The following is a 19483-nucleotide window of genomic DNA, read 5'->3' on the forward strand; positions in this document are numbered from 1 at the left end:
GCTCCTCGCTCCTCGCTCCTCGCTCCTCGCTCCTCGCTCCTCTCTCCCATCTCTTAACCTCACCCTCTTCCCGCAGGGACAAGCAGAGAGGAGCAGTGGTGTGTTTGTAGAGGGCATTGCAGTGCTGTGTGGTAGGGAAGTAAAGAGGAGGAGATGAGGAGATGAGCAGAGAGGAGCAGTGGTGTGTTTGTAGAGGGCATTGCAGTGCTGTGTGGTAGGGAAGTAAAGAGGAGGAGATGAGGAGATGAGCAGAGAGGAGCAGTGGTGTGTTTGTAGAGGGCATTGCAGTGCTGTGTGGTAGGGAAGTAAAGAGGAGGAGATGAGGAGATGAGCAGAGAGGAGCAGTGGTGTGTTTGTAGAGGGCATTGCAGTGCTGTGTGGTAGCGAAGTAAAGAGGAGGAGATGAGGAGATGAGTAGAGAGGAGTCGTGTGTGTGCACGGCTTGTTGTTGGGGTGTAAACCCTGTAAGACTCAGTCATTACGGTTTGGCACGTCCCCGGACACTAATACTATCTGTTAATACTGGCAAGCTGTTCCCCTCAGCCATCTGGCCAGGATGGGGTACCACCTACCTGTGGTGGTGTGTGTTTGGATGTGTGTGTATACTTATTACCTGACTTCTTAGGACTAAAAATTAATTGGTGATTTTGCTACGATCATTCAATGTCGTCATCCATTATTGGATAATTCTGCACTCCTGCTTCGCGGAGCGCTGAGAGATCGATTGGCTGATTCGGCTGTCAGTTAAGACATGGGACGTCGAACTTGCTGCTCCGATTGGGCCCCATCTGCTCGTTTGCCCAGGGAAGTTATCACTTGGTGACACTCAGTGGAAATATTTGTTCCCATTTCAAAATTCCTGGTAATGCTGCGATTGAGAAGGGCATTGTTTTGTAAGTAGGTACTTTGCACTAAAACCGTTAGCATTATGATGGAGTAAGTTATATGATGTCACTAAACGATAAATAATTGACATGTGCACAGCTCAAACATTTTTTGCTTCAACGCACAACTTCTGGCACGATGCCAAGCTAATACGGAGCTCTATGAAAAGCAGATACTTGTAAACCAGTTTACGGTGCTGAGTGCTGCAGTTGTTTTTTTTCTTCTCTCTAGCAAACCTGAAATGCAGAAATCATCAACCTTCTTTACAAAGTGTTTGAACATGTTGTCCGCAGAGAGGGAATATGGTGGAGGTGGAGGATTGGGGGATGATGAGAACCATGGGGAAATGTTCTCCTTCAAGTTTAATGTGATAAAAGGTAGTTTTTGCAGCAGATAGAGAGGAAGAGCTAGTAGAGAAGGGTGAAAGGACAATAGGTCATACAGAAGTTTTGTTTTCCTCCATTTTTCCTCAGCTACCTGTTAGAGGGGGAGCCACGAGTGGGCCCAAGCGCACGACACCAGACACAATCAGAGAAACGAAAAGGGTGTTTTGGATGGTGGCTGGGATGGAAGGACTGAGGCCAGGCCGGAGGGGTGGGGGCTGGGCAGGTAGGTAGGTAGGTAGGTAGGGCAAGGTAGACAGGACAGTGGGTAGGCAGAGAAGGTGGCTGACAGGTGGAGGTGTTTGGAGGCTGGTGGATCTTGGTAACTGAATAAACAGGGTTAGTAGGAAGGAACAACAGAAACGAGGGTATATATAGGCAGGCTGATGAGGGAATGAATAGCAGGTGCGGAGACTTGAGGGGCAGTGGGGGAAAGCCCCCACATACACGGACAGACAGGAGAGAGAGAAAGCCTGGCCCGGACTATGAGGAGGTGGATGCGGAGGGCGTGACACTACCTTCAGCTCTGTTCAGGTAAAGGAAAGGCAGGATCACCAGATGCAAGTGAGAAGTATTTATCAGATGGGTGAAGTTATGGGAGGGAAGAGAAGTGTACCAGGGTAGAGAAAACGAGTAGTGTGACTGTACATGTCTGCCTGGGGCTAAAAGGGTATGTTTGGAGGAGGGAGGAGGGCAAAATACAGTGAGATTAGACAGCATTACATGACAATGAGATAAAGTTAATTGCTTGCCTTGTGAGTGGGAGGGAACTGGGCAAGGCTGAGGTCAAACAGTTGCTTAGTAATTTGAGTGGTGAGCCTGGAGATGGTGTCAAGCTCATTGAAGATGTCACCAAAGGCAGTTGGTGGAAGATATATGACAACAGTTTTTAGTTTGAATGGATATGTGACAGTGACAGCATGGAATTCAGGTGAGAGTAATTAATAGCCATCCTGGTCCTCGACTAGAAAATACAGAAATAAAGAGAACTGCGGGAGTAGCAGGATTTTCTGGGGTAATCCATGTCTCTGTCACAGAGAAAACATGTAAATGACCTGTCTGCAGATTGGCAGTTTCCTGCCAGAGAGCAGGTATTCCAAAGGTGGGCAGGGAACGATGAGATCGGATCGGGAATGTCTGTCAAAACTACAAGAAAACAAGCGCGCAGGGTAGAACACACATACTGTGGTTGACAAAGCTTTTAAACACATACTAATGACTTAATTGGGACCTGGTGTGAGTGACAATTGGAGCTAAAAGTGTTTTTGTTAATTCTTCTTCTTTTGTATATGCCATGGTAAGATAGTCAGAGATCGAGTGGGCCTTTTCTCCCTTCCTAGAATAAGTGTGCAGAATTAACATTGCAGACTGCAATGGGCTTCGTTTCAGGCTGCAGTACCTACAGGAGTTCCAAAACAGTTTGAATTTTACCCCTGAAGAATCCTCAATTTAGTGTGTTCCCTACCACGTGTACTACTTTTGACCAGAGCCCTAGGGGTATTAGTGCCCTACTTTTGACCAGAGCCCTAGGGGTATTAGTGCACTACTTTTGACCAGAGCCCTAGGGGTATTAGTGCACTACTTTTGACCAGAGCCCTAGGGGTATTAGTGCACCACTTTTGACCAGAGCCCTAGGGGTATTAGTGCACTACTTTTGACCAGAGCCCTAGGGGTATTAGTGCACTACTTTTGAACAGAGCCCTAGGGGTATTAGTGCACTACTTTTGACCAGAGCCCTAGGGGTATTAGTGCACTACTTTTGACCAGAGCCCTAGGGGTATTAGTGCACTACTTTTGACCAGAGCCCTAGGGGTATTAGTGCACTACTTTTGACCAGAGCCCTAGGGGTATTAGTGCACCACTTTTGACCAGAGCCCTAGGGGTATTAGTGCACTACTTTTGACCAGAGTCCTAGGGGTATTAGTGCACTACTTTTGACCAGAGTCCTAGGGGTATTAGTGCACTACTTTTGACCAGAGCTCTAGGGGTATTAGTGCACTACTTTTGACCAGAGTCCTAGGGGTATTAGTGCACTACTTTTGACCAGAGCTCTAGGGGTATTAGTGCACTACTTTTGACCAGAGCTCTAGGGGTATTAGTGCACTACTTTTGACCAGAGCCCTAGGGGTATTAGTGCACTTCTTTTGACCAGAGCCCTAGGGGTATTAGTGCACTACTTTTGACCAGAGTCCTAGGGGTATTAGTGCACTACTTTTGACCAGAGCTCTAGGGGTATTAGTGCACTACTTTTGACCAGAGCTCTAGGGGTACTCTATGCAGTATGACTGCATGTTGCCATGTGTGACCTTCCCCCAGTGTACTGCTGTACATGGGTAATATCTATAATAGATATTTCCCACCTTACCTCCAGAGAATCTCCCATCTAAATTACAGTTTAATTGGAGCGTGATGAAGCGCCAAATTTAATGATTAAAGAGATAGGGTGCCCAACGCACTTTAAAGGGAATAGGCTGTATTATATAGGGAATAGGGTGTATTATATAGGGAATAGGGTGTATTATATAGGGAATATGGTGTATTACATAGGGAACAGGTGTGACGGTGAGGTGACGGACAGCTCCGGCAACTCCTGCTTTTCCCAGATTCCCAGTGTTCATGAACTCACCCCAGACTCCTTCATTTGTCTCGTCCCCAATTGTCACTCACACCAGAGTCATTAGTATGTGTTTAAATGTTTCTCCTCTGCTCCCCTCATCTGTCGGTTATTGTTCCCTGTCGTGTGTTGCCCGTCAGTGGTGAGTGTTTTTCGTTTCATTTTGGTTTGTGTGCTCTGTGTTTATTTTCAATTAAACTGTGAACAGCGACTGCCACTCTGCCTGCGCCTGGTTCCTCCTCTCCACCACTACACCATTCATGACAATAAGGTGTATTATAGGGAATCAGTCTTAGCTCACTGGTCTAAGCTCACTGGTCTTAGCTCACTGGTCTTAGCTCACTGGTCTATGCTCACTGGTCTTAGTTGACTGGTCTAAGCTCACTGGTCTAAACTCAATGGTCTTAGCTCACTGGTTTTAGCTGACTGGTCTAAGCTCACTGGTTTTAGCTGACTGGTCTAAGCACACTGGTCTTAGCTGATGGCTCTAAGCTCACTGGTCTTAGCTCAATGGTCTTAGCTCACTGGTTTTAGCTGACTGGTCTAAGCTCACTGGTTTTAGCTGACTGGTCTAAGCACACTGGTCTTAGCTGATGGCTCTAAGCTCACTGGTCTTAGCTGATGGCTCTAAGCTCACTACCCTAAGCTGACTGGTGTTATTAGGAGTAAAATGTGGCAATTCTCATGTTGGGGATTCCTTGACTTTTGTCCTTAGTCCTTAGTAAAGTTGTACATTTTGCTGTAATAACATATTCTAGTAGAATTTTTATAGTGTATACACTGAGCAAAGGGCATTGAAAAGACGTCTTTCAGATTATTTTGTCCAGTGAGTGTACACTGCATCCATCCACTATATAAGCATATCACTGTAAAATAGTTTTTTTGCGCTGAGCAGTGATTTTGTTGACTGTTTAAATCCTGCATGACTGAGCAGTGATATTCCTCAGGGGGTTGAGGAAAGGATACTGTAGTAGGACACAGAAGCACTCGTTTGTTGGCTGACCGCTTAACTCCCCTCCTCCTGCTCCCCTCATCAATAGTTCTTTAAAGGATCAATTAGGGCGATCAGTGGGCATCACACCACTGGGGTTTGTGGCCTAACTCCATATTGACGTGTGTGTGTGTGTCATGTTGAGCTGATCTTCATAAAACGAACAGGTATCTCTCTCTCTCTGTGTGTGTGTGTGTGTGTGTGTCATGTTGAGCTGATTTTCATAAAACGGACAGATATCTGTATGTGTGTGACAAAGAGTGTGTGTGTCTCCTCACAGTATTATTCTAGGTATTCTTAAAGCCGCATTTTGGGTTTAAATTGTCATTTAGCTGATGCTGTTATCCTGAGACATTTACAGGACCAATTTGGGTTAAGTCCTCTGCTCAAGGGCACAACAGCCATTTATTTTACCTTGTTTACTAGTGGATTCAAACCAGCAGCCTTTCTGTCATGGCAACAACCTGTCTGTATCAAGTGCTTTGTATTGTCTGGTCATACAGCAACAGGCATTGACGACTGGGGGCTGTGTTGCATGATGAAGTCTCATCTGGGTTTGTACTTTCCAGACAAGCTGACAAACCTATCTTCTTCCTGTTCAGAGTGTGATTTATGTGGTGTTCACGGCAGCCACGGTAGCCAGTGAGGATAGCCAGTTAGAGAACTGTCCAACAGCGCCCTAGCAACCGTAGTCAGGGACAGACGACTTTTCACCTCTCACCTTTTCACTGGTTATTAATCCTCATGCTCACTTCCTGTCTCAACCTGTCTGTCGCTAATTAACATTCTCTTTTCTTTCTCCCTTGCTTTTCCTCTCTCTTTTTATCCCTTTAAATTCTCTTTTCTACTTTCGTTTTCTACTCTTATCCTCGGCTCCTCTCTCTCTCTCTCTCTCTCTCTCTCCCCCAGCAAAATGATTCATGTGAAGATTGTAGACGATGAGGAGTATGAGAAAAACAAGAACTTCTTCATAGAGCTGGCTGAGCCTCGCATGGTGGACATGAGCCTGCAGAAAGGTGCGCTACTGAGATTCCTTCCTCTTTCCCCCTGGTTCTCCTGCTCTCCTGCTCTCCTGTTCTCCTGTTCTCCTGCTCTCCTCCTCTCCCCTTCTGCCCTTTCATTTTCCTTCCTGTGTCTGGATGTTATGGACCTTTTTTATTTTACATTAACTCTATCTCTCTTGCTCATTTTCATTCTGTAACTCTCACCCTCTATTTCAAATTCAAAGGGCTTTATTGGCATGAGACATTACATAAATGTTGCCAACATATTTAAGAATACAATATAAACATTCTGTAAAGTAGTAGTAAATACACATAATGCTAATAATAATGATGACACATAGCAACAAGAAGGATAATGTTAGCAGTGGTAACAACAACAAATAACAATAACAATATGAATCCACAATATTGATCCAGTTTTAATTACTCTGTGTCATTAGACACAAATGTATTTGTCTGCAAAGGGAGCTATAACTCTTTTGGCAATTAGAATCTCAAAGTCTTTTGCTGGATCTAACAATGACACATTGGAATATGTTCAAAGAATGAATGTCTTTGTGGAAGAATATTTCCAGTGGATCTCTGTCTCTTTCTCCCCTGTCTTACGGTGACTGCAAACACACTGATCTTTGGGAAGCCTTGTCTTTCTGGTCTACCGGCATCTTTTGCCAGTTACTGGTCACTCGACCAGTGCCAGGAGGACCTGAAAGACGCCCAACCCTCAAATGTCAGTACCTGAACTTTGCCAAGCATATTGGAACTACACTTGGAATTGTCTGTTGTGTTCAGATGAGACAACAATGGAACCTTTTGTCTATGCACACCATCGGCATGTTTGGTGAGAAAAGGGGAACAGCATACAAGAAAGGGGGATGTTGTGGTTCAAGGGCTCTTGTTAAGATTGATGGGATCATTAAGTACCCGAATTTTTAACCCAAAATAGTGGTTGCCTCTGCCAGGATAATGAGACTTGACTGTGGGTGGACCTTTCAACAAGACAATGACCCCAAACTTACACTATATGACAAAAGTTTGTGGACACCTGACCATCAAACCTATACAAGCTTGTTGGACAAAACCATGGGCATTCATTGTCACAGTTTACAAAGGGAGACAGAGGCATGCGCAGAGTTGAAGGGATGTTTAATGAAAATAAAAGGGGAATCGGGGGACAGGATCGGGGGGACAGGACCGGGCGGAGGCTCGGCCGTGGTGCACCGACCAGGAGCCGGCGGAAGATCAGGGAGAGCTGGCGGAGGATCAGGAGGAAGGAGAGCAGGAGCAGAGAGATCAGGAGCTGGCGGAGGGTCTGGAGCAGGGAGATCAGGAGCCGGGGTAGGGTCTTTGTATCCTGTAGCACTAAGATGACCCTTCACAGGAACTTAGCGGCCTAGCCCTAACCCTGAAACACAGCCCCAGACCATTGTCCCTCCTCCACCAAACTTTACATTAGGCACTATGCATTCCAATAGGTAGTGTTCTCCTGGCCTCCTCCACACACAGATTCATCCATCAGACTGCCAGATAATGATTCATCACTCCAGAGAACACATTTCTACTCTTCCGGAGTCCAGTGGCATGCTTTACACTTTACACAGTGTTGCTGGTTTCAAAACTTTGCAAAATGCAATAATCAATAATTTCATGAACGGTTCCAGTAATTCTTTGTTGACTGTGTATGTGTGTCAGAAGAGCGCTGTGGGTGAAATGGAATGATTGATTTATTTTTGTTCTTAAAATCATAAAGAGCATGAAACAGCAGAATACCAGAAAATCAATGTAGGCGGCTGCATTCAGTTTTTGTGTCCCAAATGTAACCCTGTTACCTATGTAGTGTTACGCCCTTAATAAAGCTAGTGCACTTTATGGAATAGGGGCACTGTTACAGTATGTTGGTTTATTTAGATTTGAGATGAGTTCAGTTTGTGTGAAGTTCTACTCCCCATAACAATGTGGTGCCTAGAAACTCTGATTGTGAAAATGAGGGAGCACGTTTAAAAGGTATGAGTTACAGAAATAGGGTCCCTGTTCCCTGGACTACTGGATGTGAAGGACGTGTTCTTCTCCACATGGCTCTGGAAATCATTCTCAGAAAGAGACAGAGACAGAGACAGAGACAGTGACAGAGACAGAGACAGTGACAGTGAGAGAGACAGAGGCAGTGACAGAGACAGTGACAGTGAGAGAGACAGAGGCAGTGACAGAGACAGTGAGAGAGAGAGAGACAGAGACAGTGACAGAGACAGTGAGAGAGAGAGATGACAGGGAGGTAGAGGGAGAAAGCAAGAGATAGCAAATGGGATCGATGGATAAGGAGGGGGAGGGATAGGGAGTGAGGTAGAGTACGAGAGGGGGAGGGGGAGGGATAGGGAGTGAGGTAGAGGGAGAGGAGGAGGGATAGGGAGTGATGTAGAGGGGGAGGGATAGGGAGTGAGGTAGAGGGAGAGGAGGAGGGATAGGGAGTGATGTAGAGGGGGAGGGATAGGGAGTGAGGTAGAGGGAGAGGAGGAGGGATAGGGAGTGATGTAGAGGGGGAGGGATAGGGAGTGAGGTAGAGGGGGAGGGATAAGGAGTGAGGTAGAGGGAGAGGAGGAGAGAGAAAGTGAACGAGCTCAACTAGTTGTCACTAATGTCTGTTGAAAGGTCCTGTCCAACAGGCACTTTCTTGAAGTCACTGTCGGCAGCTGCTACATTCATTAATGTAATTTAAAATGAATGGTACATAGTCATTGAGGGTTAAAGAACATAACTTATAAATTAGCTCAGTTCATTGGTCTTGCCCCATTAGCACCCAAAATATAAATATAAACTTGTTTTTACGGCTCACCCCCAGGGTTTTGTTTTTTAATTATTCAACACAAGATTTATCCAAGACAACATTTTAACAATAAGGGTTGGTTTTGTTGCAAACCCTTTTCCGTCTTGAGACGGTCAGTTACAAAGTCAGACAGTCACACTTTCATAAGAAATACAAACTAGATTGCTCACACCTGGCTGTTGTGGCTTGTAGCTGGAATGTCCTTGAAAGGAGTGTGTTGTTTGGTAACAACGGAGTCTAGTCTGTTAAAGAAACGGTAGCTCTGGTAAAGAAAATTGCTTTGTGGCCTTGTCCCTTTTGTTCCTTCCTTGCAAGCATGTCGTTGAGGTAGGATGGATTGCTTTCTGGGAATCAGTTTGTAATATAACCGTGCACAGCAACCTCAATCGATTTCAATTCAAGTTTTTGATTTTCAATTGGTTTTCATATTTCGGCAGAAAAGATGTCAAGTGACCAGATCAGGGGTCTGGTTTCATCCATTAGATGTGTGAACCCCCTTCCTTTATTAACACTTTAATAATCTGGGCTGCCCCCCGGATTGACTTTTATTAGGCATTGATCTCAACATGGCCAAATGGCCCATTCTGTTCCACCTCTGTCTCTGGGATTAGAGTGAGTGTAAAAAGAGTTAGAGAGTTCAGGCAATAAGACATTTATCTCTGGTTTATAGTGTAAATGAAAGGATTTCTTTGTGCCAGTTCTCACAGGCTGTCTCTGTTTGTGTCCTGGTTTTGGTGGTCGTTATTCCAGTAACAGAAGAATGTTACTTTGTTTGCTCGTGATTCCAGAGGAGGACGTTCCAACTCTTTAAATTAAAACATGGTAACATTTCCCCAGGCCATTCTCTCACCTGTTTAGTGGTTTAACAGGGTGACCACTCTGCTGTTGTTTGAACTGCAGATTGCCCTTTTAAGACTTATTATCTAACACTCTCTTACATCACCAGGACATGGTGTATGTGTTTGTGGCTTAACTATGTGAAGGGGGGGAAAACGTCACATAACTGTTGTTAAATCAGGAAAAGTTGACTAATGGGGACACCTTTCCTGACACCATTTAGATTTTTTTGGCCTAACTGTTTTGTGCAGTAACTGTTTAGTTTAGGGTTATGGTAAGGCATTAGGGATAGGTTAAGTTTAGACAAAAGGTTATTAAGGTTAGGATAGGGTTAAGGGATAGAATCAGGGTTAGGATTTAGAAAGCTGAGTAAACGTGTTTGGCAGGGGAAGAACCTAGCAAGATATGTTGGAGAGATTAAGACACCCACATGTTGGATTTTTCAACCTTGTGGGGACCGGAGATCAAAACCTAAAATGCAAACATATACGGCAGTTTGTTTAATGTGCTTTAAAAAAAAAAAAAAAACATGATTTCATGTGGGAGACAGAGGACAGAGTATGCCGAAGTAGCGGTCATAAATACAAGTGAAACCAGGAGATCTTGCTGCTCGTCGCGGAGGGAAGCCAGATCCTTTCAGAATGCATTTATTACTTTAACGTGTCTCGGGGAACACCTGCTGCCGAGCTCATTCGGAGATGGTTGGTGGGGAACACACACACACGCACACGCACACACACACACACACGCACACACACACACACACACACACACACACACACACACACACACACACACACACACACACACACACACACACACACACACACAGATAGATACACAAACACACAGGCAGACAAGAAAGGCTCATGCACACTAGGGTTGCACAATATTGGAAATAACTGACATAGCGATGTTTTGTTTTTCTGTGATATATAAATACAGGATTTTTTTCACCAGATGACTTGAAAAGCACTATTTGAGAATAATGAATTATTATATAAAAGCACTATTTGAGAATAAAATCACCCTCTGGGGTGATTTTGTAGGAAAAGAAATGGAAAATAAAAATAAAAAAATGAAACTGAAAATGACTTTTTACCTTTTTACTTATTTTGGGTAGTTTAATTTATTATATGAATTAATTCACTGTTTAGTTGACCATGGTTCCATTGTATTCATGTAATACTCTCCTATCAATTCAGGCTAAAGTCAATGATCTAACATGTTATGATATTAATAATGCATGCTGCTTACCCTCAAATAAAGGGGCTCATTTGTGAATGAAGAGGTGTGGTGTCTATAAGGGATCCAGGAGATTACAGGAGGCTTTATCTCAGTACTCCAACCAGGTTAAAACAGAGCATTCTCTATGGAGGAAGTTTCATCATTACAACAGGGAATTAATGTGAATGACAAAATCAAATCAAAAAGTCACTTAACATTTTATTACATTACAAATGTAATTACTTTTTGAAAATAGAAACATATCTTTTAATTTAAACCATTTAAAAAATGAAAAAGAGCAGCTATACACCAATCCTGAGTGGTTTATAAAACAAATACTTTGTAATAAAAGCAAAACCTAACTAATAAATACCAATGAACTTAACATGAATAAAAAATATCAACACAAAACCATTGTATTTCACAAACTTTTGTTTTTAAAATAAACATTTCTTAGCAACAGTGCCAAAGGAAAACAGTGTTGATCATCATGGCTAGACAAATGCCGACTTAATTAAACTTTTCAAATGTATAAAATCTGGTTTCTTTCTAAACAGAGTACCTAGTAAAATAAATAAATGTATTTCTCACAACTGTAGAATAATATAGTAAATCAAAATTCTAAAATAACTTGACTTTAAGCGTGTATACATTGCTCACTCAAACTTGAAGGTTTTTGGCCAAGAATTCCAGTATATTCACCATTACAGGCTTGAGACATGGCCGTTGGCAAGTGACAATGTTGAACTGAACTGACATTGTTGACAACTGAAAAGCCTCTCTGAGGGGGAACTTGTAGCCGGAATGGATAGATACTTGTGGGCAAGCTTGGCGAGAGGTGGAAAGCTTACTCTATTTGTTTTCCACCATGCAAGTGGATCTTCCTCTTTGTCTATGGAAGGTGTTAGCAGGTAGTTGTTTAATTCTGCTGCCACATCATCCTTGTGGGTCAGAGAGGAATCACCCTGCAGCTCTGCTCTGTTTAAAGAAACTTCCCAAAGACTCAGGAGCTGCTAGATGTGGCTTCTTGTTTGGACCCCCGGATCAAGATGGACTTCATCAGTGAAGACAACAAGCCCCACTTCAGTGCTGCTGCTTGACGTCTCCTCCTGGCATTCCATCATTTCTGATGCCAGTCTGGCCTTGACTTGGGGCTTGTTGTCTTCACTGATGAAGTCCATCTTGATCCGGGGGTCCAAACAAGAAGCCACATCTAGCAGCTCCTGAGTAGCTTAATCTCTATATTTCTCGTTGATGTAGTGCAACATCTCAGTTTTCAAGGTCTTGGTCAAGTCTGTATCTCCCTCTTGTATTAGCAGCATTGAAGTGTTGAAGAGGTGAAGAACTGGCTTCACATATGAGACACTAACATAGTCTTCTCCTGAGAGTGCATCTGTGAAGTCCAGCAGTGGACCCAGTGACTTACTGACAGATTCCAGGACATCCATATCTTGCCAAGTTAGAATTAGATGCCGTGTCTTTGTGTCCTCAGACAGGACCGGAGTTAGAGCCTTCTGCTGCTCTAGTATCCTGCTGATCGTCTTCTGTCTGGAACCCCATTCTTGTTTCTGATATGAGGGTAATGTGAAGGTAGATTGAGTTTCTTCTGGGCTCTTTCAAGAGCACTTCTGGCCTTCCAGCTGTGAGAGAAGTGACCCACCAGCTTCTTGCAGACACCTGCAGCACGGTCAATGCGTCCATCCTTTTTCACTGAATTTTCTAAGGGAAAAAACAAAGACAAAAATAAAGTACTTATTATTATACACATTTAATACATTTACCTTAATAATTTATAAAAATAAATTGCTCATAAAACTGTTTTGCAAATGATTACACAATTAGTTATTTGCAGATACAATTTAGAGTTTCAGCATGCTTTCTTTATGTTTTAAAGACCGATAATAAAACACATTCATTCTCATATAACTTGTATCTCATGAATTTTGCACTATTTTACTTAATGATAACCCAAGATATAGGGGCATTTAATTCCATTGTTTGTTATTGTAAACAAATGCAACATTTAAACAGAAAGATAGCAGAGATATATAGATATGAAAATGTCACGGTTGTGGTAGGTCACAGGTGCAGAGTCGAAATGATGGGAATAATCCATGTTTAATAAAATTAAATAAGAGCGTAGACAAAACAAAAGCAGCAACCAGTGCCGTGGGGCGTCCAGTGGAAACACAAAACCAACATGAACCACACCGGGTGTGACCACATTTAGAACATGAATAAGGTCCCCAATTGGAGGCAACGATCTACACCTGCCTCCAATTGGGGAGACCAAAAGGATTAGAGGTGGCTAGAGGCACACCTTCCGTCCTGTCCTGACTATGACCCCAGCCCAGTGCCGAGATGGCTAGGGGCATAGCCAGGACGTGACAGAAACATTAATGCCATAGGATATCCGTCCTGGCATTCAGAGCTTTGGCTATCAACCTGACAGTCTGTATCCTTCATTCTTCCCCAGCCCCATCCTCTGCAATAGAAATATATGAAACTTTTATATTTCAGAACAGGTTGTTAGGTAATAATATGTAACTGTAATAGTATAGCAATAGCAACAGTAGTAAAATAGAATGTGCAATTGGGCATAACTTACCAACTGCAAGATGCAGTCTGTGGCCAAAGCACTGCAAACTGGTCCACTTGTTCAGCTGCAGCCTTCACCATGTTCGCGGCATTGTCTGTTGTTATACAGACTAGACGACTCTCATCTAGGCCCCAATCAGCTAAAGCTTCTCTCATCCCTGATGTGATGTTCTCACTTGTATGATCCTCTGGGAAAAATGCAGTTTGCAAACAGCGAATTTTCAGGTGGAAGTCGGTTGTTGCTATATAATATTCCAACTGTTTCAACTTGTGCCTTGCATTTCTCGTCCAACTCTGTGATGGCAACTTGAGAAATAGTTGCGTGGTGGCATTACATACCGCTTGTCAAGCAGACGGATCATGTTTTCAAAACCCTCTTTGGTAACCGTGTTAATTGGTACCATGTCTTTGGCGACGTGAAATGTTATAGAATCTGTGATTTCTTTCTACCGTTTGGAACCTTTCTCGTATAGTGTAATACTGGCAAAGGCATCCGAAATGCTTTGCACTCGTCATACAAAGATTTGTGTTGCCGCCTTAAATGATCGAACAAATTGGTCGTGTTGCTTCGCGTTGTGGCAACAATTGCAAGGCACTCTCGACAAAGTACCTGTTTTTGGTCAACATCATCCTGTCTGTAGCCGAAATATTTCCATATAATTGACGATGCATTTCTTTTTGCAACCAAATTCTCAATTTCGGCCTTTTCTGCCTGTTCCTCGCTCATCATTTCGTCACGCGCAAGCAGAGAGATTTGGAGTAAATTACGTTATATCAGACAGATATAATGCTAGTTTAACATAAAAAAATAACTAAATATTGTAGACTGATATATGTTTACCCAACTAAATCACACGTTCTGCGATGTGACTATTGCGGATGCGTACATCACAATGTCGATGCTGAAACGATTTATCGTGCAGCCCTAATGCACACACACAGACACACATAAACACACACACGTACACGGCATTATATCGTCTTTCTTCATGTCACATGGTTTCATGGAACTCATCGTCATGGTAACGATAAGGATTTCCCTCAAAGCCATCGTTCAGTTGTCAGCACTCTCTCTCCCCTACACGCCAGTACAGTGTTTCTATCCAAGAGTAGGGTGAGATTAAATAGTGATGGTATATGAAATAACTGTATCCAGATCTGAGTGGGAGCACCAACCGTAGATTCATTGCACGATTCTGGCATTAGCTGTTTCAGAACCTCTACAAGAGATTAAAGAACAATTCAATCTAGTCACGTTGCCAGGATAGATCAAGGATGCCTGGTGGACTCGTCAATGTCCATATCATGACTTCTACCACGTCTGACTTACTGCAGCGTTCATGATTGAGGGACGGCATCCCTGTTCATGAAAGAATCTCAGTTCAGGGCCTTGTGTCTCCAGGGCCCGTCCAGTTCACATAGCTCCTGGAGAATCTAACGGACTTCAATTGAATCAATTAGCAGCCTAATTGGTCTGAGATAAAGACGCGGCTTCCTTTATCGGCAGCCGTGGAGAACAGCAGACGGAGAAACGGGTCAGAACACGGATAGTAAACTGGGATTAGATCCTCTGCCTGCTCTGGAGGGTGGAAGGTCTTTAGGGGTACCGGGGTATTTTCACTGATCCATACCCATTGGCATTCTGAAGGTTTCTCTGGTGATAAGGATTAGGTGCTATCGTTTTAAATGCTAGGAAACCCATCCTGGTCTCCCTGAGATGCTACTGAGACCTACACTCATTAGCCCCTCCCCTTACACTAATTAGCCCCTCCCCTTACACTAATTAGCCCCTCCCCTCCCAATTAATTTCTACAATCATTACCCCCCCCCCCCCCAGTAACACACACTCATTAGCCTTGCCCGTCCTCTTCTGACACACACTCATTAGCCCCGCTCCCCCCCTCCTCCCCCACTAACACACACTCATTAGCCTCGCTCACCCCCCCTCCTCCCCCACTAACACACACTCATTAGCCTCGCTCCTCCCCTCAGTTACCACAGCATACACTCGTCAGCCACTCTCTGGCATCTGCTCCGGCAGTTATATTCCACAGCCCAGCTTTGACCCCGGTGAGGTGAAGGATGAGGAGCAGCTGGCCTCCCTGCAGGAAGAGCTGGAGGAGCCACCCCCAGCTCAACCCACCTGTTGATCTCAGAATGAGGGGAGAATCAGACCGACCTCGACCTCCTGGAGCCTCCGTGACCTGATTAACCACTGCCGGAGTCATTATCAGTAGACAGCTGGGATGTTGTGCGTCCAGTGTTACGAGGCATTTCCGTGATGCCACAGCGTTCTGTAGCCGTGGTGTTAGCTCCATATTTACATTAGATTGGGAAATACAAACACAATTTATAAGTAACAAAAACATTTTGCAGTCCGTTTTTTCCAAGATGAAGTCTATTGATGTCCAAAAAAGTACAAACTCAAACAAATGTTACAAATGAATGATTGTTACAAATTACTATCCAGTGATGACAATAAAATAATACAAATACCAAAAGTGTGATTTAACAGCACGAAAGAGGTGCTGTACAACGTACTGCATGGGCTCTACTGAGCCTGCCACGAGATGCTGCAATGAGGCAAGATCACTGGTGCGAATTGCACTTAACGAGATAACTGTAAAGATGTGTCACTGACAGCTTTTTGTCAAGGTCTGGGTACCATGGAAATATAATTCATAGAACGGGCTTTGAAACTCTAATCCTAAACGCAAGGGCTTCAATGTTATTATTATTTTTAAAATAAGAAGCCCTTTTGAAGCTGAATAAATTATTATTAGCAGTAGCAATGGATGTTCGGCTTGTATTCTAATGGATGCTTTTGTAGTGGCTGCCTAGTATTGTAATGCAATGATTTCCATGGTAGTGTTGAATATTCATGAGGCCCAGGCAATGCGTGAGGTAAAGAGGTTAATGGAACTCCACCCAAACAATGGAAATGTCATGGCAATGCGTGGGGGAAAGATTCTGAAAATGTGAATCTCCCCATTGACCTTCAGCAAAATTACCTTTCATTTAGGCTATTACTTGCATGTGTTTCATTGTGGCTCTTTTGGCCAGCGACATGGCTCCTGCCTCTATGGAATGTAAGTGACCATGTGGACATCGCAACCGAATGACTGAGGTGCAAATCCTTGGACATTTTGGGGACATTTTGGAAGTACATGATGGAAAAGTTCACCTGATAATTCTATGAGGAAGCGTTTGGAAATGGACCAATAAGTGGTTGCTGAGAGATTGTTAAGAATTCTTTGTCATATAGTCTTGGTCCCCTGGAAGCTCTCCAAGCTTCAGGCGCATGCAGCTCCAGAAAAAACGAAGAGACCACTTCACCTTTTTCTTTCCTTTGCAAAAAGGTTGAAGAGGAAACTTTTGAGTGAGGAACAGGAGCGTTCAATTTGCCGTGGTCTCTTAATTTGAACCCTTCTGTTCCTCACTCAAAACCTTCCTTTTTGACTTTTCTGGAAAGGAAAGAAAAAGGTGCAGTGGTCTCTTCATTTTGTCCAGAGCTGTATGTGGCTCCCAATCAGACGCCAGTGTTAATACCCATAACACCTTTCGCCTTGGTCTGTCTCCCTCAGTTTCTCACCATCAGTAAATTCCTAGTATAAAACCCCCAATAGGAATACATGAGAACAGTTTTCGCTCTCTTCACAAATTGTATGTTAAATCCTCTCTCTCAACCTTTGTACTCTGTACCCTGATCAATATTAACATCAAGCAAGTCAAGAGATTTCGTAAATGTAGACTAAAATGGGCTCAAGCAAAGATTGTTTCCATGTTTCAAACAACAAGGTGGTGGTCCAGGTCACTTACAGGGGAAAGGTGGTCCGCTTGGGAACCAGGGGTAAGCTTGGGTAGCAAAGTCCTGAACTTCTGTAAAGGAAAGGCCCTATTAAAATAAACACAGTTGCAAAGAAAATCATCATCTTCATCTTCTTTCTGTGTCTTTACCAGGTTCTTTGTTTTCACGATTCGCAGCCTCTTTTCCTTTCCCATTCTCTCCACCACAGAGAAAGTATACATCACAGATGAGTACTTTGACTTGTAATGCTATAGATTTAGTGAAGAGGACAATAGAGCTGACACTGTGGGGGATAGAAGAAGAGAGTCATCATTCACACTAAGAGAAAAAATCTGATCTAACAAAATGGATATTCGTCAAATGCTTTATGATTTATTTATTGTGAAAGGCCCATGATGTGGTTACTTAAGTAGAAGTGTGATATATTTTGTGAGTGACATGAATTTGCCTTTTTTTTAAGAAGTGACTGCTGGACACTACCTCCTGTTTGTGTAAGCTGATCACATAGCTAACATACAGAAAACACTGGGTTCTAGCTGTAATGCAGTAGATCAGTGACCTAAACATATGCAAGCATTAAGGACAGAGAGACAAGCAGACTGACAGACAGAGTTTCAAGGACAAGCAGACAGAAAGAGAGTTAGAAAGACAAGCAGGCAGACAGATGGACAGACAAGTGACAGAGACAAACAGACCGACAGACAAATAGTTACAAGGACAAGCAGACAGACGGACAGAGCGTTTCAAGGAGAAGCAGACAGACTAAGAAAGTCAAACAGACAGACAGACATGTAAAGATATAGATAGGCCTATTCTGCTTTGTGACTGGTCCTGAGTACTGAGCTCATATTTCTCAATACTATGAACCACTGGAGATTAATAACAAATAAATAGTATCCTGTACCTTTACATCTGTGTAGTAAAAACATTTAATTAGATATTGCCGGTTGAAGTGAAGTAAAAAAAAAAACGCTGTCGTTTGGAAATCCATACTTTTTCCTTTTGAAAATATTGCACTGCAGGTTTTTAATGAAAAGCTTTTTTATTTGATTTATTTGATTTATAAAACTGTCACTTAGCAGACGACTGCTGACCACAGAGCAGACACAGACACACACACCCACACACACATACACACACATACCCACACACACACACACCCACACACACATACACACACATACCCACACACACCCACACACACAGACACACACATACCCACACACCCACACACACAGACACACACATACCCACACACACACACATACCCACACACACATACCCACACACACACAAATACCCACACACACACATACACACACACACATACCCACACACACACAAATACCCACACACACACACACACACACACACATACACACACACACATACATACACACACATACCCACACACACACAAATACACACACACACACACATACACAAACACACATACACACACATACCCACACACACACACACACCCACACACACATACACCCACATACCCACACATACACAAATACCCACCCACACATACACAAATACCCACACACACACACACACTTACCCACACACGGACACACACACGCAAAGACACATACACTCACAGACGCACACACAAACGTGGACACACACACAGACACATACGCAAAGACACATACAGACACACAAACACACACCCACAGACGCACACACAAACATGGACACACACAGACACATACTTACTCACAGACATATACACACACACACAGATGCACACACAAACAACGACACACACACAGACAGCGACACACACACAGACAGCGACACACACACAGACAGCGACACACACACACAGACACACAAACAGGACACACATATACCGACACATATACACACACGGACACACACAAACATGGACACAAGTGGACAACGACACTCATATACACACAAACGCATGTGCACACAAACACCGACACTCACACACACACACACACACACACACGGAGCCACATACACAATGAACTGCAAAGGCCTGTATGGAGGGAAGGCAGAGAAGAAGAGGGGGTGAGGTGATGAGGCAGAGGGAGGAGGGGAGGAGGAGGAGGGAGAAGAGGCAAATAGGTGAAAGAAGTGTGGGGGGGGCGGTATCGGAGAGGAAAGAAAAGGAGTGAAGGAGAGGAGGGGAGGGGGAGAGTATCAGAGGAGGAGAAGGAGAAAGAAGGGGGGGGGTGGCATTAAGGAGGCAAACAGTTAGAGGTGAGTGAATGTTTGACCTAGACCTGGTCATACTGAGGCTATTAGAAAATGGCTGTTAGAAGACTAGCCCATCTGCT

The 19483-nt window shown here is 43.6% G+C and overlaps 1 protein-coding gene across 5 annotated transcripts in view; it reads left to right on the forward strand.

Annotated features, from left to right (window-relative positions):
* The window catches only part of slc8a3 (solute carrier family 8 member 3), a 97320-nt gene that overhangs the window by 54061 nt on the left and 23776 nt on the right, over nucleotides 1–19483 (forward strand). For all 5 annotated transcript variants that reach the window (XM_013137553.3, XM_020053785.2, XM_020053786.2 and 2 more), the window contains exon 3: nucleotides 5783–5889. In XM_013137553.3, coding sequence (XP_012993007.3) covers nucleotides 5783–5889 — 107 coding nt within the window. The remainder of the gene's footprint in view (nucleotides 1–5782; nucleotides 5890–19483) is intronic.

Source organism: Esox lucius, chromosome 15 (genome assembly GCF_011004845.1).
Source record: "Esox lucius isolate fEsoLuc1 chromosome 15, fEsoLuc1.pri, whole genome shotgun sequence".
NCBI classification, from domain to species: Eukaryota; Metazoa; Chordata; class Actinopteri; order Esociformes; family Esocidae; genus Esox; species Esox lucius.